The sequence below is a fragment of the Eubalaena glacialis genome, chromosome 3, assembly GCF_028564815.1.
Source record: "Eubalaena glacialis isolate mEubGla1 chromosome 3, mEubGla1.1.hap2.+ XY, whole genome shotgun sequence".
In the NCBI taxonomy this organism is placed as follows: domain Eukaryota; kingdom Metazoa; phylum Chordata; class Mammalia; order Artiodactyla; family Balaenidae; genus Eubalaena; species Eubalaena glacialis.
Genome location: NC_083718.1, coordinates 39888945 through 39909849, shown reverse-complemented (window position 1 = coordinate 39909849; position 20905 = coordinate 39888945). Strand labels below are relative to the sequence as shown.

Below are 20905 nucleotides of genomic sequence, written 5' to 3'. Positions count from 1 at the left end.
TCTGATTCTGAATATCTATTCTCTCCCTCTCTCTCTTACAGGTATACACACACACATGCACACACACACACACACACACACACCTCATTATACCTCAGCCTTATTTCTAGTCTAAATTTAAATTCTAATTTATTAGACTCAATGGGAGTTTTTTAGCCACTAACAGGAAATAGTATCTCCTTTTCAATGGGATGCCTGGGTTTCCCTAAAGTGGTGTTCATTTTTTTTTCTTGGCTATAAATATATGAAAGACTGTCAAGAGTGCCCGCGGGGAATGAAAGTAAAAGTGCAGTAAAGAACAAGTTTATGAGTTGGCAGCTTGAGTGACTGACTTCTAAACAGGGACCCATCTGTTCTGGGGTTGCCTTATGCTCCTGTCTCCTGTGGAAAACTTGCCTGCTTGATATCCTCCCATGCAGTCACTGAGGGATGGCACCGGGACCCCTGAGGTTCCACCTGACCCTCCTAGATAGGTTTCTGTGGGAATAGGTTTCTGTGGGAAATTTCTCCTGGACCCAGCTTTTCATAAATCCTCAGGATTCCTTAATAGATATAGATGTACCAATTGAGTAATCCTGTGACTCCAGAAACAATGACCATCTCCAACCCCAGCCTCAGGCATCAAACTCCTGCTCAAGTCTCTAGATGTCCAGAAGGCAGGACTTTACCTCATCTCTAAAACATCTAGGAAGTTGGAGCCAAATAGAAAGTTTGAGATCGTTTTGTCTGTTGCTTTATTTTCTTATTTTCCATTTACCCTCCCACAAGCAATGACCAAGTGTCCACTACATGTCAGGAACTTGGATAAAGCCTGGGGATACGGAGGCAAATAAGATGCAGCCTAATCCTCAAGGCTCACAGACCAATAAGGAAGACAAGTTAATGAGAAACTGCAATTCTGAGGGCTAAATGCGATCGGGGAGAGTATCTGTAACCCATCCTGAGGGCCAGTGCAGGGAAAGGGTCAGGGATGGCTTTACAAAGGAGCTGCAGGGTTGAGTTTGAAGGCTAATTAAGAGGTAATCAGCTAAAGAGGGCTGAGTCAGGGGCCAGGAGGAAGATTAGGGGGGTGGAAGGGGAGTGTTTCTGGTGGAGAGAAAAGCATCTTCAAAGGATCAGAGGTTGATAAGTGAGGGAGATGGTCCCTCAGGACTAACCTTAAATTCCTCCGTGGTATGGCTGGACCATGATGCCCAAGAATCACAGGGTAAGAAGGAGGCAGGGGCCAAATCATGAAGGGCTTGCTCCTGAGGCCACTGCCTAAGCCCACACTGAGCGAGAAGCCCACGGCTAAGGCAGTCCATTGTTTCACATTCCTGTGGCACCAAAGGCTTCTTACCAGGGATGCCTCTGGCATTAGGAGAGGGACCATTTATTGTTCCAGACTGTCCCACACCTTGAGGAAGTTCAGCATCCTGCCCCACACCCGGCACTAAATGCCAGTAGCGCCCTCTGCAGGGTAGCAACATACCAACCCCCTCCCCCACCTTCCCAAAGGCTCCCTCTGAGAACCACCACCACCACCCAGAGGGGAAGGGGACAGGGAAAGAGGTGCCTTCAAGACATTGCCCAGTTGATCCCCGGAGACAGGAAATGATTGCACATGGGGGAGGCTGTGTGTTCTCATTGCCAGAGGCCACTGGGCAACGTCTTCCTGGAGAGGGAGAAAATGGGCAGGGGGTGGAGCTGTGAGGAGGTGGTCATTTGACCTCTGGTGGAGAAGCAGCCTCTAGAAGGAGAACCAAAGACCATCACTCTTCTACTCACTTCCTCCCTCTCTCAGCGTCCTTCCCACAACCCCTCCACACCAAGACTTTATTTTTTCTGTTTTCTTTTACAAAGCAATATGGTCTTCATGCAAGGCTTGGTAATGAAGTGAGATAAAAAGCCAGACCAAGTGTTGAGAGCATTGCTGGGAGGGCTTGATCCACCTCCTGGAAAGGCCACTCAATCGGCGCTGGGAAGCTGAGGCTGCCGATAACAGATCACCTTGGGCACGGACAGTGCAAGAGGGGTGGGGAGCAGGAGCTGGGAGACAGAGGAAACCCAGAGGTGCGGGGTCCAGCCTGGGGACAGGGACGCGTGGAGCATCTTTTATCCCGTGTCTCAGGAGATAAAATCCACAACCTGCCACGCCGGGGCTTGAAAATTAATTCCTAAATTGTAACACGCACACCAGATACAGGACAACTTGTGGGATGGGGATGACGATATCAAGGCCCGGGAGCTAAGAGATAGATTTCACATTCCCTGCTGACTCCATGTGCCCCTTAAATGAGGTACATCCTTGTGGGCAGCCCGCCTGGATGCAAGAGGGTATGGTCTGGCATGAAAGGCCTGTCCACCTCCCGGGCTTGGGGAGTAGGGAGGTATGAGCCAGGACAGACCAGACGGAGGCTCTCTGCTTGCTCCCCAGGACTGTCCCCAGCTGGTGCCCACGGAGGAGATCCTGATACCCGTCGGGGAAGTAAAACCAATCACCCTCAAGGCTCGAAACCTGCCCCAGCCTCAGTCCGGCCAGCGAGGCTATGAGTGCGTCCTCAACATACAGGGGGCCGTCCACCGGGTCCCCGCCCTGCGCTTCAACAGCTCCAGCGTGCAGTGCCAGAACAGCTCGGTAAGAGCACCAGGGCAGGGCTTTCTCTCACACCTGAGCCAGGGCCTCAGCCTGGCCTGCCCCGGCTTCCAGAACCCTCCGGGTCCACAGGCTGACCCACGTCTCCAGGGACACAGGAGTGTGCAGGCCGCAGGGTCCCTCAACAGAGCAAAGCAGGTTGATGGTGACGGAGGTGGTGGAGGGCTGTGAGGACCCTCCTGGCATAAGCTGAGAGCTTTGTGCCCTTTCTGAGTTGAAAGAGTACTTCTTGGCCTTTGGTGAAACTTCAGCCAACGCCAGTCAACTTGACCCCAAACCCTGTCCGCATTCAGGGAGTAGATCCACTGGAGGGCAGGGCACCACGCGGGAGGAGAGCTGCAGAAGAGATCAACGGAAGTGGAAGTAGAGTGGCACGAGGGGAGGGGGGAAGGGAGGAGGAGGAGGAAGCCGTGAACTCCAAGAGCAGCAAGGGTTAAACCAATTCCGAATGCCAGACAGAAAGCACGAGGTGTTTAATTATACTACTAGCCCAGAGAAGATCTTTTCATCTGCCAACTCCCTGTCTCCCACCAGCTCTGAGGGGTCAGCTGGGAGATGGGGGGGATGTGACAAAGGTGACAGAGGTGCTGAGGGAAGGTAATTCGCCCGGGAGAGATAAAGAGAATCTGGCCCTCTTATCAGGGAGCTGTCAGATTCCCGGGTCACGGGCACTTGATGGAATTTGTAATTGGTAGAAGGCCGCCAAGCACCCGGGGAAGGTGGGAGATGAGAAGGCAATGGAGCACAACAAAGGGAGGAAGGTGGCAGGAAGGGCCGGAGGGATGGGCCCTGGGAGCTAAGTGGCCGGGCTGGGCAGTCCCCACAGAGGGGATTCCCACAGAGGCGCAGGGGCTGGGCCACCAGAGGGGCTGTTTCAGATGTGTCTGAGGGCTTGAGCGTCCTCGGTGGGATCCGCATGGGAGAAAGGCCACTCCCAGCCACAGCTTGGGGGCCTTAAATGGCAGAGCTGATCAGATCTGTGCCCAGAAAGCTCTGGGCACTTTCCCTAGTGAACTGTTGACCAAAGTAAAGCTCACGTGCAGAAAGAAAGGGCCACCACAGGGCCTGGCCAACCAACCGAGGCACCGCTGTGTGTTACACACGTGCTGTGCTCAGGGCTCTGTGGGATTTACAGAGCGGCATGTGGACTTTCTAAAGAGACTAGACTTTCATGTGAAAAGATGCAAAGCAACTCCCGGGAAGTACCTGGTTAAAGACAGAAACACCAGGGGACGGAGAGGATGGGGAGGGCTGGGAGGGATGGCAGAGAAGACACCTGGGGAAGGTGAGTCTGAGCTAGACTAGGAGAGTAAAGGTGGTGAAGGGTGGAGGCTGTCGGGAGAGGGAGGAATTCTTAGGAGACGTGAACTGAACACATGCAGAGAGGGGCTTGGGCGGGTGTGCTTGGAAACAGGTGCTTCAAAGATTCTGGAGGAGACGTGGAAGAGAAGGTTGGAGAACTAAGCCTGGATGGGATGATAGGGGGTATTGAATGCCAGCTAAGGGGTTTGAGCTGGATCTGTTGGCATTAGTGACTAGCAGTCGGGGGAAGACACCACAGGGATAATGTGAACGGTGCATGGGGTTCCTGTTTCTCCCTCTGCTCCTCTCTCAGCCCAGAGGGAACCAGAGTCCCTGGTTTCTTTCCTGGTCCCCTGAGGTAGCAGCAGCATCCCCGCCCCCCCGTGATAGAAAACCTCATGAGCGTGTACCTCTGCCCCTCTCCCCACAGTACCAGTACGACGGGATGGACATCAGCAACCTGGCCGTGGACTTTGCCGTGGTGTGGAATGGCAATTTCATCATTGACAACCCTCAGGACCTGAAAGGTAAGCAGCTACTTCCAGGTAGAGTTTTGATCTTTCCGTGACCCTGGGAAAGACTGGGGCGGAAGGATCAGAGCCAGCCAGCTGCTGTGCCATGAATAATACACTCCCTCTGTCAGCGTAATTCTTCAGAGGATCCTAAAGCAACATTTGGCGCCATCAAAGGAGTCCTGTTGGAAACCCTGTTTTATTACAACCAGAGCATCCGCTGGGTGGCTGCCGGTTCATCACGTTTTCCTTTGGCTCCCGGAGACTTTGAAGTGTCTGTGGAACCTGACCAGGAGAGCAGCAGGCAAGAATGTCCTGCCAGTTTCCCTGGAAATGGAGATATTATTTCCAATCGGGTTCTGGTTCCCCTGCCCTTGGCCCCAGTCACTGCACAAAGAAGGTTTGTAAGGCGGCTCCCCTGGTCCTGAGGTGGACGGGAGGGGCCAGCTTGCTGACTCGAGGGCACAGCTGTTGCAAGGAAGCTCAGGAAGGAGCTGGGCTGATGCAGGAGGGGGTGTTCCATGAGGCCACCTCATTCATGTCCTGCGCACCCATGTGGAGGTCCTCCTGGGCGCAGATAGGCTGCCCGCAGTACAGCATTCCTCGCAGATCTCAAGAATGACAAAAGGGACTCCAGTTTGATGAGCACTCTGGCTAGGCACTCACTAAGTGGTTTATCTGAGATTATTTTCCTAATCATCCCAACAACTCTGAGGGGTATGTACCAGTATTATCCTCATTTTATAGATGAGGAAACTGAGACCCAAAGAAGTTAAGAGATGGACCAAGACTGTCCACTTTGGCAACATATACACTAAAATTGGAACGATGCAGAGATCGACATGACCCCTGCACAAAGATGATGCAAACTCACAAAGCATTCCATGTTTTTAAGACAAAGACTGTGTAGTATAACTTATATGTGGAACCTGAAAAAAAAGATGTCCAACTCACAGAAACAGAGTAGAAAAGTGGTTGCCAGGGGTTTGAGGGGGTTGGAGAAATAGGGAGAGGTTGGTAACAGGGGACAAACTTCCAGCTATAAGATGAATAAGGTCTGATCTAATGTATAACATGGTGGCTATAGTTGGTAACACTGTATTACATAATTAAAATTTGCTAAGAGAGTGGAACTTAAATGTTCTTAACACATATATATTCATATACACACACACACATATATATAGATATAGATATAGATATGGGGGTGATGGATGCGTTAATTAACTAGATGGGAGGAATCTTTTCACTCTTTGTATGTATGTCAAATCATCACAGTATACACTTCAAATATTGTACACTTTTTTTGTCAGTTAAATCTCAATGAAGTTGAAAAAAGAAAAAAAATGGACCAAGAGTCAAATAGTAAGAGCCAGGATTTGAACTAAAACAGTCTAATTCTGGAGCCACATGCTTAACCACATCACTGCCCTTCCTCTCAGTGGCTCCGGCTGTTGTGGGATGTGAAATCTCCTCCCCTGGAACCCTATCACCGCCCCCCACCATGAGCCACACTTCACCACATTTCAAGTAGCTAGGGTTGTCACAAGCCTGTCCTTCAGCCCGAGAGTCACCCCATGGGCACAGAAAGAGGGACTGAGGCCACAGGAGGAGACCTGAAAGTGCTTCAGAATCTCTTCCAGATGCTACGGTCCCTGTCCCGGATGCTGCCATGAAAATCGGTGCTACTTAGGCTGGGAGATTTTTTCTATTTCCCTTCATACCCAGGCCCGATTTTCTCAGTGCTAAGAGATAGGCATTTCCCTGGCTGAGGATCTGGGCTTAGTTCCCAGAGGTTTTGCCTTTGCACCTGGAGCTTAGAGAAAAAACAGCCACATCCAAGCTGTCACATCGGAACCCTCCCTTGTGGCGCCTGACAACTTTTAAGCAGCTCCTTGAATGCACAGGCCATGGCGATCTCACATTCACCTCCCACCCAGAGCCCAGCTGTTCCTGGAGGTTATGCACTGTGTTGGGTGGAGGAGGCCACAGTGCTTAAGGACTCGGATTCTAGAATCCAACAAACTGGGATTCGAATCCTGGCTCTTTCGCCAATAGCTATTTGAACTCAGACTAATTACTGCTCCTCTCAATGTCCCAAGTTCATTATCTGGGAAATGGGGGAAAGGATGCCCACTTCTCAGGGTCATCATGAGGATCAAATGAGAAATTAGATGTGGACCATTTGCATATTAATAAATGCATAATGCGGATTTGTTCATTTTAATATTCCCATTTCCTGCCCTCTACCGTAAGAAGCCATAGGCATGAGGGTGTCTCAGTAGAGCCCCTGCAGCTGAGACTGAGGAATGCTTGGCAGAGCAGAGGAGTAGAATGGAGACGCATGGAAGAATAAAAAAATACCTCTACCCTGGGGCATGTACCTGACCTCCAGAGGCACGCCACCCAGGCCTGAGAGCTTACGTCTGCTTGACCGGAAGTGTTGAAAAATGACTTTCTAAGTATTCTGCTTCTGAAGAGTTCTACTTGGGACTCTGAATTCAAAACTCCAGCAGACAACTACCAAGCCTCGGGCTCACAAAACAGTTCTGCCGACTGGCCTGTCTAGGGCTTCTAAGTGGGTAAGAGACAAAAGCAAAAGCATTTGCAGACTCCAAAAGTGACCTGTTAAGTAGCCAGTTTGCCCTCTCTGGGGATATCCGCTCCATCCACAGGGCCATGAACAGGATGGCGTCAACCATCTTTCCTTATCAGCTCTGCCTCCACTCTGCCAGGAATGTGGCCTTTCTTGAAGCCCCAGCTGACGCCTCTCCCAGACCCAGCCAGTGCCCTGTGTGCCTCTCTCCTCTCAGGACCTGCGTGCTAGCAGCACAGCGAGTTGGATATGCAGAATCCCAGCTTGCGGCACTAACCTTAGTAAACTCCAGGAGTCATTACATCTCTCTTTGAGCTTCTTTTTTGCCTGAAATGGGGAAATCAGTCCCTACCTCTTTCAGCAAGGGCCGTATGTGACAGAAGGAGAAGCAGCAGCATAAGAATGTAGTTTGAGTTCAAAGAAAAGATAATAAGCATGTACAGAACATCAGCTATGTTACAGGCACTGTGCTAAGCACTGAATAGACAACATCTCATTCAAACCTCACAAAAAACAATAATTATCACCATGTTATAGAGTAGGTACTGAACGTTCAAAGAAGTTAAATTCTTTGTCACGTTGCTAGGAAGTGGTGAAGCCACAATTAAAGCCCTGATCCAATTTAATCTAGAGCCAGAACTCTTAAATAATATTTTCTTGTAGTGCCTTTAAACGACTGCTAAGAGGCTCAATTTATTATTAATTCCCCATCAATTATTCTTGCAAGGATAATGATGATCATTGGTGTTATCCATGGATGGGGGCGGTTTCTATCACGCCTGCAAGAAGGGGGTAAATTGTGAGGCGTCCTCTCCAACCCCATCTGTGACTGCCTCCCCTCTCTCTGCAGTCCACCTCTACAAGTGTGCAGCCCAGCGGGAGAGCTGTGGCCTCTGCCTCAAGGCCGACCGGAAGTTCGAGTGTGGCTGGTGCAGCGGTGAGCGCAGGTGCACCCTCCAGCAGCACTGTAGCAGCCCCTCCAGCCCCTGGCTTGACTGGTCCAGCCACAATGTTAAGTGCTCCAACCCCCAAATCACCGAGGTGAGTCCCCCAGTTTCCCAGAGTGGGAAGGGATGGATGGCCGGGAGCTGACCCCAGGGCAGTGGGAGTTGAGCCTTTATGGAAGAATTCTTGGCGTAGAGTGAGTTTAATGTAAGGGTGTGTAAAGCCTCTCACGGGTGTCTCAATGGCCTGTGTCCAGGCGTAAATGCCAAGCGTATGGAAGTGTGTCCTCACGCCCGTGCACGAATGTGCATGCACGTCTGTGTGCACCGAGGAGGCAGAGCCAGCCCAGCCTCCCTGCCAGGTTGGCTGAGCCAGGTGGGGACGAGACATCGGCTGCATGGCGGGTGAACGTTTCAGAAAACAGGTTTAGCTTTTCTCAGCAGAAATGCGCTTTCAGGAGCTGCAGTTAGCTCAGAGTTGCAAAGCTGAAAATGGAGGAAGAAAGTGAAGGCAGACACTGCATTAGCCACCGTGCCATTTCCCCGGGTTTACTCTCTGTCCCAATTTGTTTGTGCATTTTAATGGAAAGAAATAGGTAATTAGTTATCCTGGAAAAAACTGATGTTTCCTGAATAGTCAATTGCAAAGGAAGATGAATAGGTAATGTGAATGAACATGCAGCTGCTTGGGGTTTGAATGGCCTTGGAGAGGAATAGTTGTATTTAACTTCGGTTGCAATATGTGCTCATCACTCTTTGCTGCTCCCTATTCACCGACTGTCGCTTGTGCTTTGAAACTAATTGCATGTTCCTTATGGTGACTAGGAATATCGGCCAGGGCAAGTACCACTGTGATTTGCATGTTTAAGAAAGTAGGAGGGGGGAATTCCCTGGTGGTCCAGTGGTTAAGACTCGGGCTTTCACTGCTGTGGACTGGGTTCGATCCCTGGTCAGGGAACTAAGATCCCACAAGCCGTGCAGTTTGGCCAAAAAATTAAAAAAAAAAAAAAAAAGCAGAAGGGGCTGCTCCTTTTCTACCTCTTCCCTGAGCAGATGCACTGTCTCTTTCCCTGCCTCATTTTCCTTACTGACCAAAGAAAGCCAAGTCTGGCTCTCATCTATGTCGCAGAGTATTGGGAAACTTCTAGAGCATCCCTATGATCATTTTCAAGTTTCAGATCAGTTAAAAAAAAAAAAGCCTCAAGATCAAACAAGTGTTGTTAACCTACAGATGAGTTATTTGAAGAGGGAGCAAATATTTGTTTGGTGTGCTTGGCACTGTCTCATTTAATCCTTACAACCACCATGAGAAGTAAGTATTCTCACCTCCATTTTACAGATAAAGAGAACAAGACTCCGAAAAATGGAGTTGTCCAAGTTCACACAGCTATTAAGTAGCAGGGCCAGTGTTTCAACTCAGATATATTTAATTATAAAAACATTTTAAGAGTCTCTGTGATTTGCCCAAGTAATATAAAACAAGAAGTGAGCTTCCCCTTCCTTTACATCCAACCTTCCTAGCGGATATGGACGAGACAGATGCCATCCATCCAAATGGCGGTGTATCCCAGGAATAGCGCAGTGCTATAGAAGAGCATCTCCCGCCATCCAGGTCCTCATTCATTCTGGTAGGAAGATGTTATGAGGGTGCAGACACTGCCCCTCAAAGATTGAGCTTCTTCCATCCCATTTTTCTTTTGGCCCTGGCCAGTGGTGGTGCCTACCGACTGTCCTGTGTCTTTATCTCACCGGGAAAGTGTTTTCTGGGACTGCTGGAGGTGCCCCAACTTCTGCCCTCAGACAGCTAGCTCCCTGAGCAGCTCAGGGCTCCATGCCTTCTCCCTGATTCTAGTGATTTCCAGCAACGGCTGCCTTGAGAACTTGCTCTGTTCTGTAATTCTTCTTGCTGCTGCAGTTGTACGTCTCTCTGCCTCTGCACCTCTGGTACAGGGGAGCTTAGGCAGGGACTTGCTTCCATCAGCCCCTCTCACTTCCAGCAACCGGCTGCTGCCCCAGCCCTGTCTCCTCTCTGACTGGCAGGGGCCCCAGCCCAGCCAGAAGGCAGGCTTCTCCCTGAGAAACCTCTGCCTCCGCCACCCCTGCTCGCTGACCGAGGACTGACAGGCTGCTCTGTTCCCAGAGGACACCCAGGCTACATGATGCTAATTAACCCCCTGAGGTAATTAGGCTGTAATTGATTTTCCCAGTGAACATAGCATCAGGAGTTGGAGGCCCTGAGCAGTTGGGTCTCCTCTTGGTGTTTTTCAAGTAGAGGCTGTGGAGAAAGAAAGAGCATCTTGGGAGAGAGACAGACCCACACCGTGTCTCCAGACACTCGGGGGACAGCATTCTGGGCAGCACATGTGAGCTGGAGGAGACAGGGCTGGAATGTTTTATTCACTTTCATCCTGCACCTCCCACCCCCAATCTATCCTCCTCTCCTTATAAAAGTCATTTTTCACTTTTTTAACTTTTCATGTTTGAAATAATTTCAGACTTACAAAAAGGTACAAAAATAGTACAAAGAACTTTCATATACCCTTCACCCAGATTCTCCAAAATTAACATCTTACATAACCACAGTACAATTATCAAAATCAGGAAATTAACAGTGATAGAATAAAGCCATCTAATATACATGTCTTATTCACATTTGCCAGTCATCCTGCTGATGTCCTTTTTCTGGTCCAGGCTCCAATCCAGGATCACATGTGGCATTCCATTGTCATGGCTCCTCAGTGCTGTAATCCTCAATCTTTGTCTTTCATGACCTTGATACTGTGGAAGAGCACGGGACCATTACTTTGTAGAACGTCCCTCAGCTGGGATTTGTCTGATGTTTCCTCATGATTAAATTCAGGTTATATAGTTTTGTCAAGGAACACTAAAAAAACTGTAGGGTGCATGTCCAAAGGGCACAGGAGCCAACTTGATTTGGCCCTAGTGGCCAAATCTGGGGCAATGTAAGCAAGAAAATAAATTATAATACTAATGGACTATACTCAAGAGAATAATATAAGAATCTATGGTCCTTATTGATATAATAAATTAATAATTAATGTGGGAGAGAGGAAGCTCCTCTTTATACTAGAATTCCAACTCATAAGTGTAGAAGGACTTAGGGAAATAGAAAATCACCATTTGGCAAAATTCACAGTAACAATTGTTTCAGGCAAGAATGACCAATGAATGCTAAAATTAACAAGTGAAAGTATGATGAGAAATAGGATATTTACATAGCCTCAAGCTATCTCCCCACAAGATATGTATTAATTACAACAAGAAAAATAGTTCAGTGTACTTTCGTATACCCTTTACAGTGAAGAAACCTGGTAAACAGTGGTTAGAGGGTTAAGGTTCCTTAACCAAGTGATCAAAGTTAACCACCAGTTATGGGAAGAATCAACCTCAGGCACCTCTCCGTAGGATGCGCTGAGAAGAACACAACCTCATTTCTATGGCATTTGTTACCAAAAATGTATAATTTGTTAAAAGTAACTTTTAAGAAGAATCAACTCATTTTCTTTACCTCAGCTTTCTTGGCTAATTCCTGGATGTTGGCATAGATCTTATTTTTCTGGAATGGTGCTGTCCTGCCCGGGGGCAGGGAATTCTATAAGCTCTGTGCCCTTTTATACATACCTCTCTCTTGTCTCTGGCCCTTCCTTATCTTCAAAATGTGTAGCCCCCTCAGTGCATGCCCACGTGCAAACAGAAGCCATTGACTACAAAGATTTTGCCTGAGGGAGAAGAGAAGGATTCTCTGATGGCCCATGACAGCTACTGGGAGCAGCAGAATGTCCAGTGCTGGAAACCAGTAGGGACTGGGATGGTGCTGTCCTGCCCGGGGGCAGGGAAATCAATGAGATGCCCTCAAAGGGATTCTACTTTAGGAAAAGGAATGAGCTCAAGCTCAGTTGGATGAACAGCTGTGTTCTTCCTTAACCCCTCCTAACCCAACTGTCTCCATGGCAACCAAGTCCTCCCCTAGAGACCCATCTCTTATGGCAGCTCCATGTAGGACAAGTCTTACAGCTGATTGAATTTCCCAGTTTGCAACAACTCCAGGTTAGGACCCCCTCAGGACTCACCGTCTGCTCCTTCTCAGCCAGCCCTTGATGTGATAATGACGCTGTCCCCTGTGGGAGGCATCCCAGGCTGCTCCCATTCCAGCTGTCATTCCGGGTGTCTGTGCACTTGTCACCTGTTCAACCCCCAGTACAGGAGACGACGTGCAGAGGTTTGGAAAGCCTGTGAGATGCCAGGCAGCCATGTTTCTGTTCTTCCCAGTGTGTGCTTCAGGACCTGCTGCGACATCAAAGTGGGGGATGTTAGGAGCCATCCCCTAGAGAGAAAGGAAAACCCAGAGAAAACATTTCCCAAGAAACTGTGAGTGGGCAGCATCCAACAGAAAGGGGAAAGAGATTGAACATGTTCTTGGGAAAAGAAATTTAGAAAGGACCAAGGGGCTTTGGAACTCACGTGAAAGAGGTCTCCACTCAAAGTGAGTGTATTGGTCTGCTAGGGTTGCAGTTACAAAGCACCACTGGGGGGGCTTAAACAACAGAAATTTACTTTCTCACAGTTCTGGGGGCCAGAAGTCTGACATTCAAGTATCAGAGGGTTGGTTCATTCTGAGGGCTGTGAGGAGAATCTGTTCCATGCCTTTCTCTTGGCTTCTGGTGGTTTGGGGCAATCTTTGGTGTTCCTTGGCTTGTGGAAGCAACTCCCCAGTCTAAGCCTTTGTGTCCACATGGTGTTCTCCCTGTGTGCATGTCTGTTTCCAATTTTTTTTTAATTAATTAATTTATTTATTTATTTATTTATTTATGGCTGTGTTGGGTCTTCGTTTCTGTGCGAGGGCTTTCTCCAATTGCGGCGAGCGGGGGCCACTCTTCATCGCAGTGCGCGGGCCTGTCACTGTTGCGACCTCTCCCGTTGCAGAGCACAGGCTCTCAGACACGCAGGCTCAGTAGTTGTGACTCACGGGCCTAGCTGCTCCACGGCATGTGAGATCTTCCCAGACCGGGACTCGAACCCGTGCCCCCTGCATTGGCAGGCAGATTCTTAACCACTGCGCCACCAAGGAAGCCCTCCAATTTTTTTTTAAATAAGAATGCCAGTCATATTTGATTAGGGCCCACACTAATGACCTCATTTTGACTTGATTATCTCTATAAGGACCCTATCTACAAATAAGGTCATATTCTGAGGTAATGGGAGTTAGGGATTCAATATATGAATTTGTGGGGGATAAAATTCAACCCACAACAGAACATTCTGAGCAAAAGGAGGAGAAGCCATGGTTCTAAGGAATTGATTCACCCATTAAATATTCATGTAATGAGTGACTGCTGTATGCCCTGCACTGTGCTAAGATTGGAAGTTATCACATGGATAAATTAGTCCTGGGTGGGGAGGCAGGGGGATGCAGCCAGCCTATCCCTGAACATTGGCCACCTGGAAGAGGCTGGAACTTGATTGCCCTGCAGGCTGCTCTGTCTCTTCCCAAGGGCCTCAGATAGAGATTTCTAATCTACACCCTTTGCAGCTGTCTTCTATTAGGAAAGAGAATTGTAACAGGGACCAAGGCCTCCACACCTGATAAGGACACCAACCTCAGGCCAAGGACATGAACAGACAAGCCATATTCTTAGTTCTGGGAGCCTTAATAATAATAGCTTTTCTTTAACAAGACACTACTCTGTGCCAGAACCCATGTATTCCACATACCTACTCCTCCCTGCAATCCTGCAAGATAGCTGTGAGAGCTGGGGAAACAGTGCTTAGGGGAGTAAGTAATTTGCCCAAAGTCACACATCTGGTTAGTGACAAAACAAATTCAGAACCAGGCCCTTCTGACTCCAGAATGCAGACTTGCTCCACCACTTGATGCTACTTCTCTTGGTCAGAGGGCTGGAGAAGTACTCCCTGGCTATACACTTTCCCACCTCACCCCACCCCAAAAACATCTGTGCCCAGGATCTGAATCCCCTTGGAAGGTCTCAGGAGATGCCAGACAAACTGAGAACATTGGCTACTCTTTTAAGTCTGAAAATAACCGTCACCTGTCTTCCTAAAGATAATTAAGTCCACACTTATTCCTATGAGTGGGGGAGAAAAATGGAAGAGCATTTGGGGGCACTTTTAAGCTTAGGGCAATCACTTCTTGCCTGTCCAGGGGATGTGTTACTTTAATTACATGTGTTTCTTAAAGCTATCAGACTCGGTTTGGTTGGTTTCTGGGTGTGTCTATCAATGGGACAATGGTTACGGTGAAAGTTACTCTCACAAGCATCTCAGCCTGATGGGAGAGCCCAGAGGATGAGGCCCAGGTGGTTCATGCCTGCAGGTAAGAACGGAGATCAGGGTGAAGTAAAGGCAAAGCAGGCTTGGGATGCAAGGGACGAATCCCCAGTGTAGGGGTCCTCAGGGAGTGACCAGGAACCTACACCCTTTGGCTACCAAGAAACGCTCCTGTGTGTTTCTGACGTCCCCTAACACAATGCGCAGTAAGACCACACTGATGCCAGGTCCTAGGAGTACTGGGACCTAGGACCACCTTGTAGCTTTTACTGTATAAATTTGTTAACTTCAGTAACTTCCCCCACACCTCACTTGTCCATGTTTAGGAGATATTGATTCTGTTTAACATTCTCTTAATTACATGTAACCGGGAAAGAGAACCAATTGTAGAAAACCGCCAACACTGCCCTCAAAACCAAGCATAAATTACTGTTGATGCGATGGTAGTTTGAGATGATCCATTGTTCTTGCTTCTTCCTGCTCTCCATTTGCCCAAATTTTTTTTTTTTTAATTTTTACTGGGATAGAGTTGATTTACAACATTGTGTTAATTTCAGGTGTACAGCAAAGTGAATCAGTTATACATATACATATATCCACTCTTTTTTTTAGATTCTTTTCCCTTATAGGCCATTACAGAGTATTGAGTAGAGTTCCCTGTGCTATGCAGTAGGTCCTTATTAGTTATCTATTTTATATATAGTAGTGTGTATACCAAATATTTTAAAGTAGATTTTTTTCCTGGATTCTCTCAGATGCAAATGGATTTGTGAAACTGTTTGGAAAGCTGGACACTTACAAGTATTTATCCATAAGACTGTACCGAATCTTGGCACGAAAAGCCGGGAGCCACCTGCCCAGGCCCAGAGCGACTCACTGCAAAGTTCCCAACAAATAAATAAATAAGTCAGCCAGCTTTCCTGAGAAACAAGTCGGCCCTCTGATCTCCTGTTCATTTATTTGCAGGGCTCATTAATATAACATCACTGCAACAAACAGCTAATGGGATGGTGTCAGGATGAATAATGGAGTTACTCTGCTGAGATAACAATTAGGTTTTTGAATGTACTATCAGCTAAGACAGAGCCAGCGAGGATTCATGCCGGGTAGGAGAGCTAGTGTCGCCGATGCTGTAGATTCCTGCAGGGCTCATCAACTGGGCTCTAGCCTGCCATGAAGAGTGTGCACATACTTGCTCTCATGCACACGTGCTTGCGTGCTCACACACACACACACACACACACATCAAGTTGGAAAAGAATGTGACAGTTTGCCATCTTGGATCCAGCATCCAGGTGCCTTTGGGAGCCAGGCTGAGCTCAAAATTTGCAGGCACAAAGTTGGCATCACTGCTCTAAAGTCAGGAAAACTCTAAGCAACAGGAAAGGAGTAACTGGATTAGTCAGGAGAGGATTAGCTGTCTACATACCCACAATTGTCCTCACTGGCCTGTCCTGATTAGGGGGCTGCTCAGGGGAGAACCCTCCTGATCCCAATCTCAGACACAGGAGCTTTTCAGACAAAGCATGGCCATCAGTTGGGGATACTCCACCCTGGGGCGACTACTCTGGGACCCCCTCCCTTGGCTGCTCTGGGAGGATCTGACGTCAGTCTCTCCCATCTCCTCTTAAGAACACAGTCTAGGGTGCTGACAGCCTGCTGGAGACATGGCAAGAGCTGCACAGGCCCGTCAGAGAGGCAGCCAAAACCGTGCTGGGCAACCTCCTCACCCGGCACTTCCCCTCCGCAGGTCGGCTCTCTGCCCCTCCCCTGAGCCCCACCAAGAACAATACCCAGAGGTTCCACCCGCCTGGGATGCTTATAAAAATGAAGCCACTTTTCCTCTGGACCTCAACAGACCTGGCTCCTGTCCAAATTTCTTAATCATAAAATAATAATGAGAAAAATGATAGATAACATTCACCGAATGCTTACCTGGCACGTAGCACTGCTAACTTAGCACCTCATGTATATTATCTCGTTTAGACTTTACAACAACTTTTATGAGGTGGAAGCTATTATCATTAGTCCCACTTTACAGACAAGGAAACCAAGGCAGTATGAAGTGTGATACCTTTCTTAATGTCACACTGCTAGTGAGTTTTAGAACTAGGAGTTAACCTTCAGCTACTTGACTCTAGAACTCCCATGTTTGACCCATATAGCATCCTTCATCTCTTTCCTGGGCTCACTTAGACAAATAGAACACTCAATCCACAGGGCTGGAAGAGGAAATGGTGCGGACATCAAGCTCTTCATCAAGCCTGCTGCAGAGATGGGAAGCAAGCCGTAGTCCCCACCCCAAGCATCATTTAGGGAGACTGGAATGCACAGGGAGAGAGGACCCAGCAGCAAGGCCGAGGGGAGTGTGGGCATTCACAGGGGCAGGGCCAGGGAGGAGGGAGGGTGGAAGCTGAGAAGTTCGGAGAGATGGTGGTCCCAGCAAAGCCAACTCCAGAGCTCCTTGGAAAGCAGCAAGCATGGCCTTAACCATGGGAGGGGGGCTGGGGGACCTACGCAGAGGGGCCCACAGGCAGGCTGGGGCATGAGTTCTCATGGCTGATGATCTCGGGGCTGTCCCAGGCAGAAGGATAGTAACTCAGGCATTGTGGTATGGAGGCTTGAGGCACAGGTTAGATAGACCACTCACAGTGTAACCTTGAGCAAGTTTCTTAACCTCTCTGGGACACTATTCCCCATCTGTAAAATGAGAATACTACTAGTGCTTCCTTCATAGTTTGTTGTGAGCCCTAAATGAGATAAAATATATAAGGCCCTTGGCACAATACCTGGCTCATGATAAGTACTTAATAAATGGGGCTTCCCTGGTGGCGCAGTGGTTGAGAATTCGCCTGCCAGTGCAGGGGACACGGGTTCGAGCCCTGGTCTGGGAAGATCCCACATGCCGCAGAGCAACTAGGCCTGTGAGCCACAATTACTGAGCCTGCGCATCTGGAGCCTGTGCTCCGCAACAAGAGAGGCCGCGATAGTGAGAGGCCCGCGCACAGCGATGAAGAGTGGCCCCCGCTTGCCGCAACTAGAGAAAGCCCTCGCACAGAAACGAAGACCCAACACAGCCATAAATAAATAAATTAAAAAAAAAAAATCTACCCTGTAGGAGGCCCCAACTCCATCTCTCCAAGGCTCTGCCTGAGCTCAGGAATGGCCCACCCGGCACTCCCCAGGCTGCCAAGCCCCTGGGCCTCCAGCACCTCCCACTCTGCTCCCTGGTGCAGCCCTTCGGAGCTCCCCAGCTGTAATTAATCTCTGCATCTACTCTCGCCCTTGGACGGCTTTGTGGCACAGTTCCCTCCGAACTGTTCAATTAGTGGCTGCAAGAATCAGGGCGAGTGCAGCATCACGGTGGCTGTTTTCCAGGTCAAGGCACCCACGGTGGAAAACAAACCTGACACAGTCTGGCAGGAATACAGGTTTGGCTGGGATGCTCAGGTGTGCGGCAGGCTCAGTTGGGCTGTGCTGCTGACAGGTGAGGTCTGAGGAGATGGGGAAGCGGCTTCCCAAATCAGGGGCTCCAGGCATCTTTGAGAGGACCCAGCAGGAGATAGGAGTCTCCTGGTTAGTCCCCTCCCATCAGCACATGCCAGCCTCATCCCACATCCTACTGGCCTATTCACCCGAACTTAAGGTGACCAGATCAGGGACATGGCCTGGACTGGGACCAGCCACCTCTACCTGGGTGTGGTCTGTGACTGCTTCTGGGACAGGGCTTAGGGGCTGCTGGACTGAGCCCTCTGCGCTAATGTTTCCCACATTTTCCTTCTGAATCCTGCAAATAGACAAACTTTTAATTCTACAACCAGTTAAAAAGCCAATACTCTTAAGGTAATAACAACTTAATGTCCCATTAAGATTCAAATAAAGGGTTCATTAGGGAAGAGACAATAGTAGAGTGTAAGGTGACTAAAATGGGGGAAGGAACTCCAGGTAGTGAAAAAAAGCACTTGGGAAAGATAAGGGCTTACCCTTCCTCTGGGATTTGCCCAGGGCCAGCCTGGCTGATGGCGTGTGGGACGCGCTAATGGAAATGGTTGGCTCAGACCTCGTTTGCTGCAAATCCGCAGACCTTTGCTCAAGCCACAAGCCTGCTTGGAGTCCCTACACTCTCAGAGGATGCATGGATATCCAAGGGTCCAAAGAAAAGCCTCTGAAATGATCAAAGGACCTGGAAAACAAGAGCTTCCAACAAAAGGCTAACAGAATTGCAGAAGTGCAGACCAGAGGCGACTTAATTGCTGTCTTCAGTATCTGAAAGAGGTTTGATGAGGAGGCAGCTGTTGAGTCCTCCATTCGATGAGGAATCACAGCAGAAATTGGCTTAAATTAAAGTAAGAGAGATTGCAGGAAGAACTTCTTAATGCTTCCGATGTGAAAATACTGCATCACTCCCAAGCGACACGTAGGCATCTCCATTCTTACAGTGGTCATTCAAGAACACAGTTTGTACTAGAATCCTCTTGAGACCAGCTTTTCCCAGGAATAGAGAACTGGAGATATTTCTTGACAGCTGCTGTGTCCCAGGCAGTGTGCTATGTATCAGGTTACTAAGAGAAAGCAAGGTCCCTGTCCCCAGATAGTTATTGCCTTCTTGAGAAAAGACGCAATTACAGTCCGGTGGCTGTTGCGTCTTGGGGTGTAGGCAAAGGGGCTACTAAATCTTCCTGAGGAGGCTAGAGAAAGACTTTCTGAGGACGTGTCATTAGCAGAGCCTTGCAAGAGGGGTAAGCATTTGTCAGTGTCATGCTTGACCGGCAGAGGGAACCACAGGTCAAATGCACATGGGCTTTACCCCCTATAGCCATGGGGACCCCCAGCTCCCCCTGGGAGCCTGCATAGTACATAAGAGAGGGGAACCGGAGGTCTGGGAGGGGGCAAGGGGGAGCACACAGAGAGAGTCAGCACAGAGCCTAGGGGAGACCCTCAGACACCCCCTGCACCCCAACTCAGCAGCTGCTTCTGGGCTCTTCTCTCCCTCCTCCCCTACTTCTGGCTCTCCCTTCTGAGGTCCACAGAGGAGAATGTAAATAGATCTCAGGTCCACAGTATGTGCTGAAAAACATGGGGCTGAAATTCGGCCATATCGAAAGATCTTCCCAGATGATTTCACAGCTTTTCAGCTCCCTTCCCCCTCTCTCCACACCCCCACTACACACTCACACACACACTCACACACACCCCAAACTGTCAAACCATTTGTTTGCGTGGGCGTCTTATTCAGAATTACTTTCCTGAAAGAATCCATTGAGTTCACTGGGAAATGCTGTGCCTTATCCCAGAATGGCTAATAGCTGGGGGCAAAGAAGCGGCAAGAAGGGAGGGAGGGAAGAATGAAGACGATTTTAGATACAGCCAGTGTCCTCCCAAATTTATTCTGGGTGAAAGGGTGATGTCTGGTTCAGAATATGCTTCTGTGCGGAGCCCAGAAGCCACCAACGCTGAGACCCTGCCCTGGGCAGCACGGCCACTCCCCGTCCAAGCTCAGGTTTTCTCCAATCAACCCACGAGCGACTCTCTCTGCCCTGGGTCGCCCCACCATCCACCATCTATGTTATGAGTTCCCTGGACCAGGTGTCCTCCTTCCAGATAAATAGGAAGATTTCCATCACCTCTAAGTTCCCGCCAACACCACCATCCCATGTTTTTGTGATCTAGGAAGGAACAGGTGCAGGGGGAACACAAGGAAGGAAACTGCCAATTATCAAGACCTACTTTCGAAACCACCATCATATTAGGGACTTTCCAAATGTTGTCTTATTTCACCTTCACAACATCCCTGTGAGGCAAGCATTGTTATCTGTTTTCTGATAAGGACACTGAGACTGAAGGTCACCTAGCTCATAAGTATCAGAGCTGGAATTCAAATTCAAGTCTATCTCACTTGAGAGCTTACTCTCTTCCTGTTACAGACACTGCCCAAGCATCAGAAGGTCTCCCTTCCGCACCACAGAGTAGCCAGCAGCCCGAGGGCCATCTAAAACTAGAAGCAGAGACGTGAGGATCTGGCTGCCATCCTGGCCGTATCTTGGTTTCCCCTCTGTCTGTGGGGGAATGTCTATAACTGCAGCCTGCCCTTTCACCCCCATCTCTGCGGGAGGTTAGCTCTCCCCTCCCCTATGGCCCCCCAACTCCTTCCAGAGCTGAAAGGCCTTCCTGGGAGTTCTGCAAGCAGTGGTATGGGACTCCACCGACTTGCCTCCTTATAGACCCACATGGAGAGGCCAGACTTGGCCCCCAAGAGAACCAAGTTTTCTGGGTGCCACGCTGGGTGCCCTGCAATCTAACACTGCTTTGAAGAGAGAGCCTTGGAGGCTGTCTCCAGGGTAGAGCACTGCCTGGTATGAAGCGGTATCTGAAGAATCCTATTCACTCCCTCTCTGGAGGATAAATTCTTTTCCTTCAAGCCTCCCTTCTAGAGCCTCTCCTCCATTCTTGGTCCTGGGGAGAAATGAGGAAAGCAGGTTGCCTTGGATTTTACCACCACACAGACAGGGCTTTGGTAGACCTTGATACTCATTCTCACAGTCACCTGGAAGCCCTCAGGTGGCAGGGGGTGTGTCTCACAGGACTCCTCCCTCTGTTCTTTGCACGCTGA

At 49.1% G+C, this 20905-nt stretch overlaps 1 protein-coding gene and 1 non-coding gene across 4 annotated transcripts in view; both read left to right on the top strand.

The window, feature by feature from the left end:
- PLXNA2 (plexin A2) overlaps positions 1-20905 on the top strand; it is a 217215-nt gene that overhangs the window by 148336 nt on the left and 47974 nt on the right. For all 3 annotated transcript variants that reach the window (XR_009700582.1, XM_061187490.1, XM_061187491.1), the window contains 3 exons: positions 2417-2617; positions 4368-4464; positions 7896-8086. Coding sequence is in view for 2 of the 3 variants with exons in the window: in XM_061187490.1 (XP_061043473.1) it covers positions 2417-2617; positions 4368-4464; positions 7896-8086 (489 nt within the window). In the remaining variant the exon portion in view is untranslated. The remainder of the gene's footprint in view (positions 1-2416; positions 2618-4367; positions 4465-7895; positions 8087-20905) is intronic.
- On the top strand, positions 5240-5341 carry LOC133089246 (U6 spliceosomal RNA). The gene has a single exon (XR_009700625.1). It is a non-coding gene; the product is annotated as a U6 spliceosomal RNA (small nuclear RNA).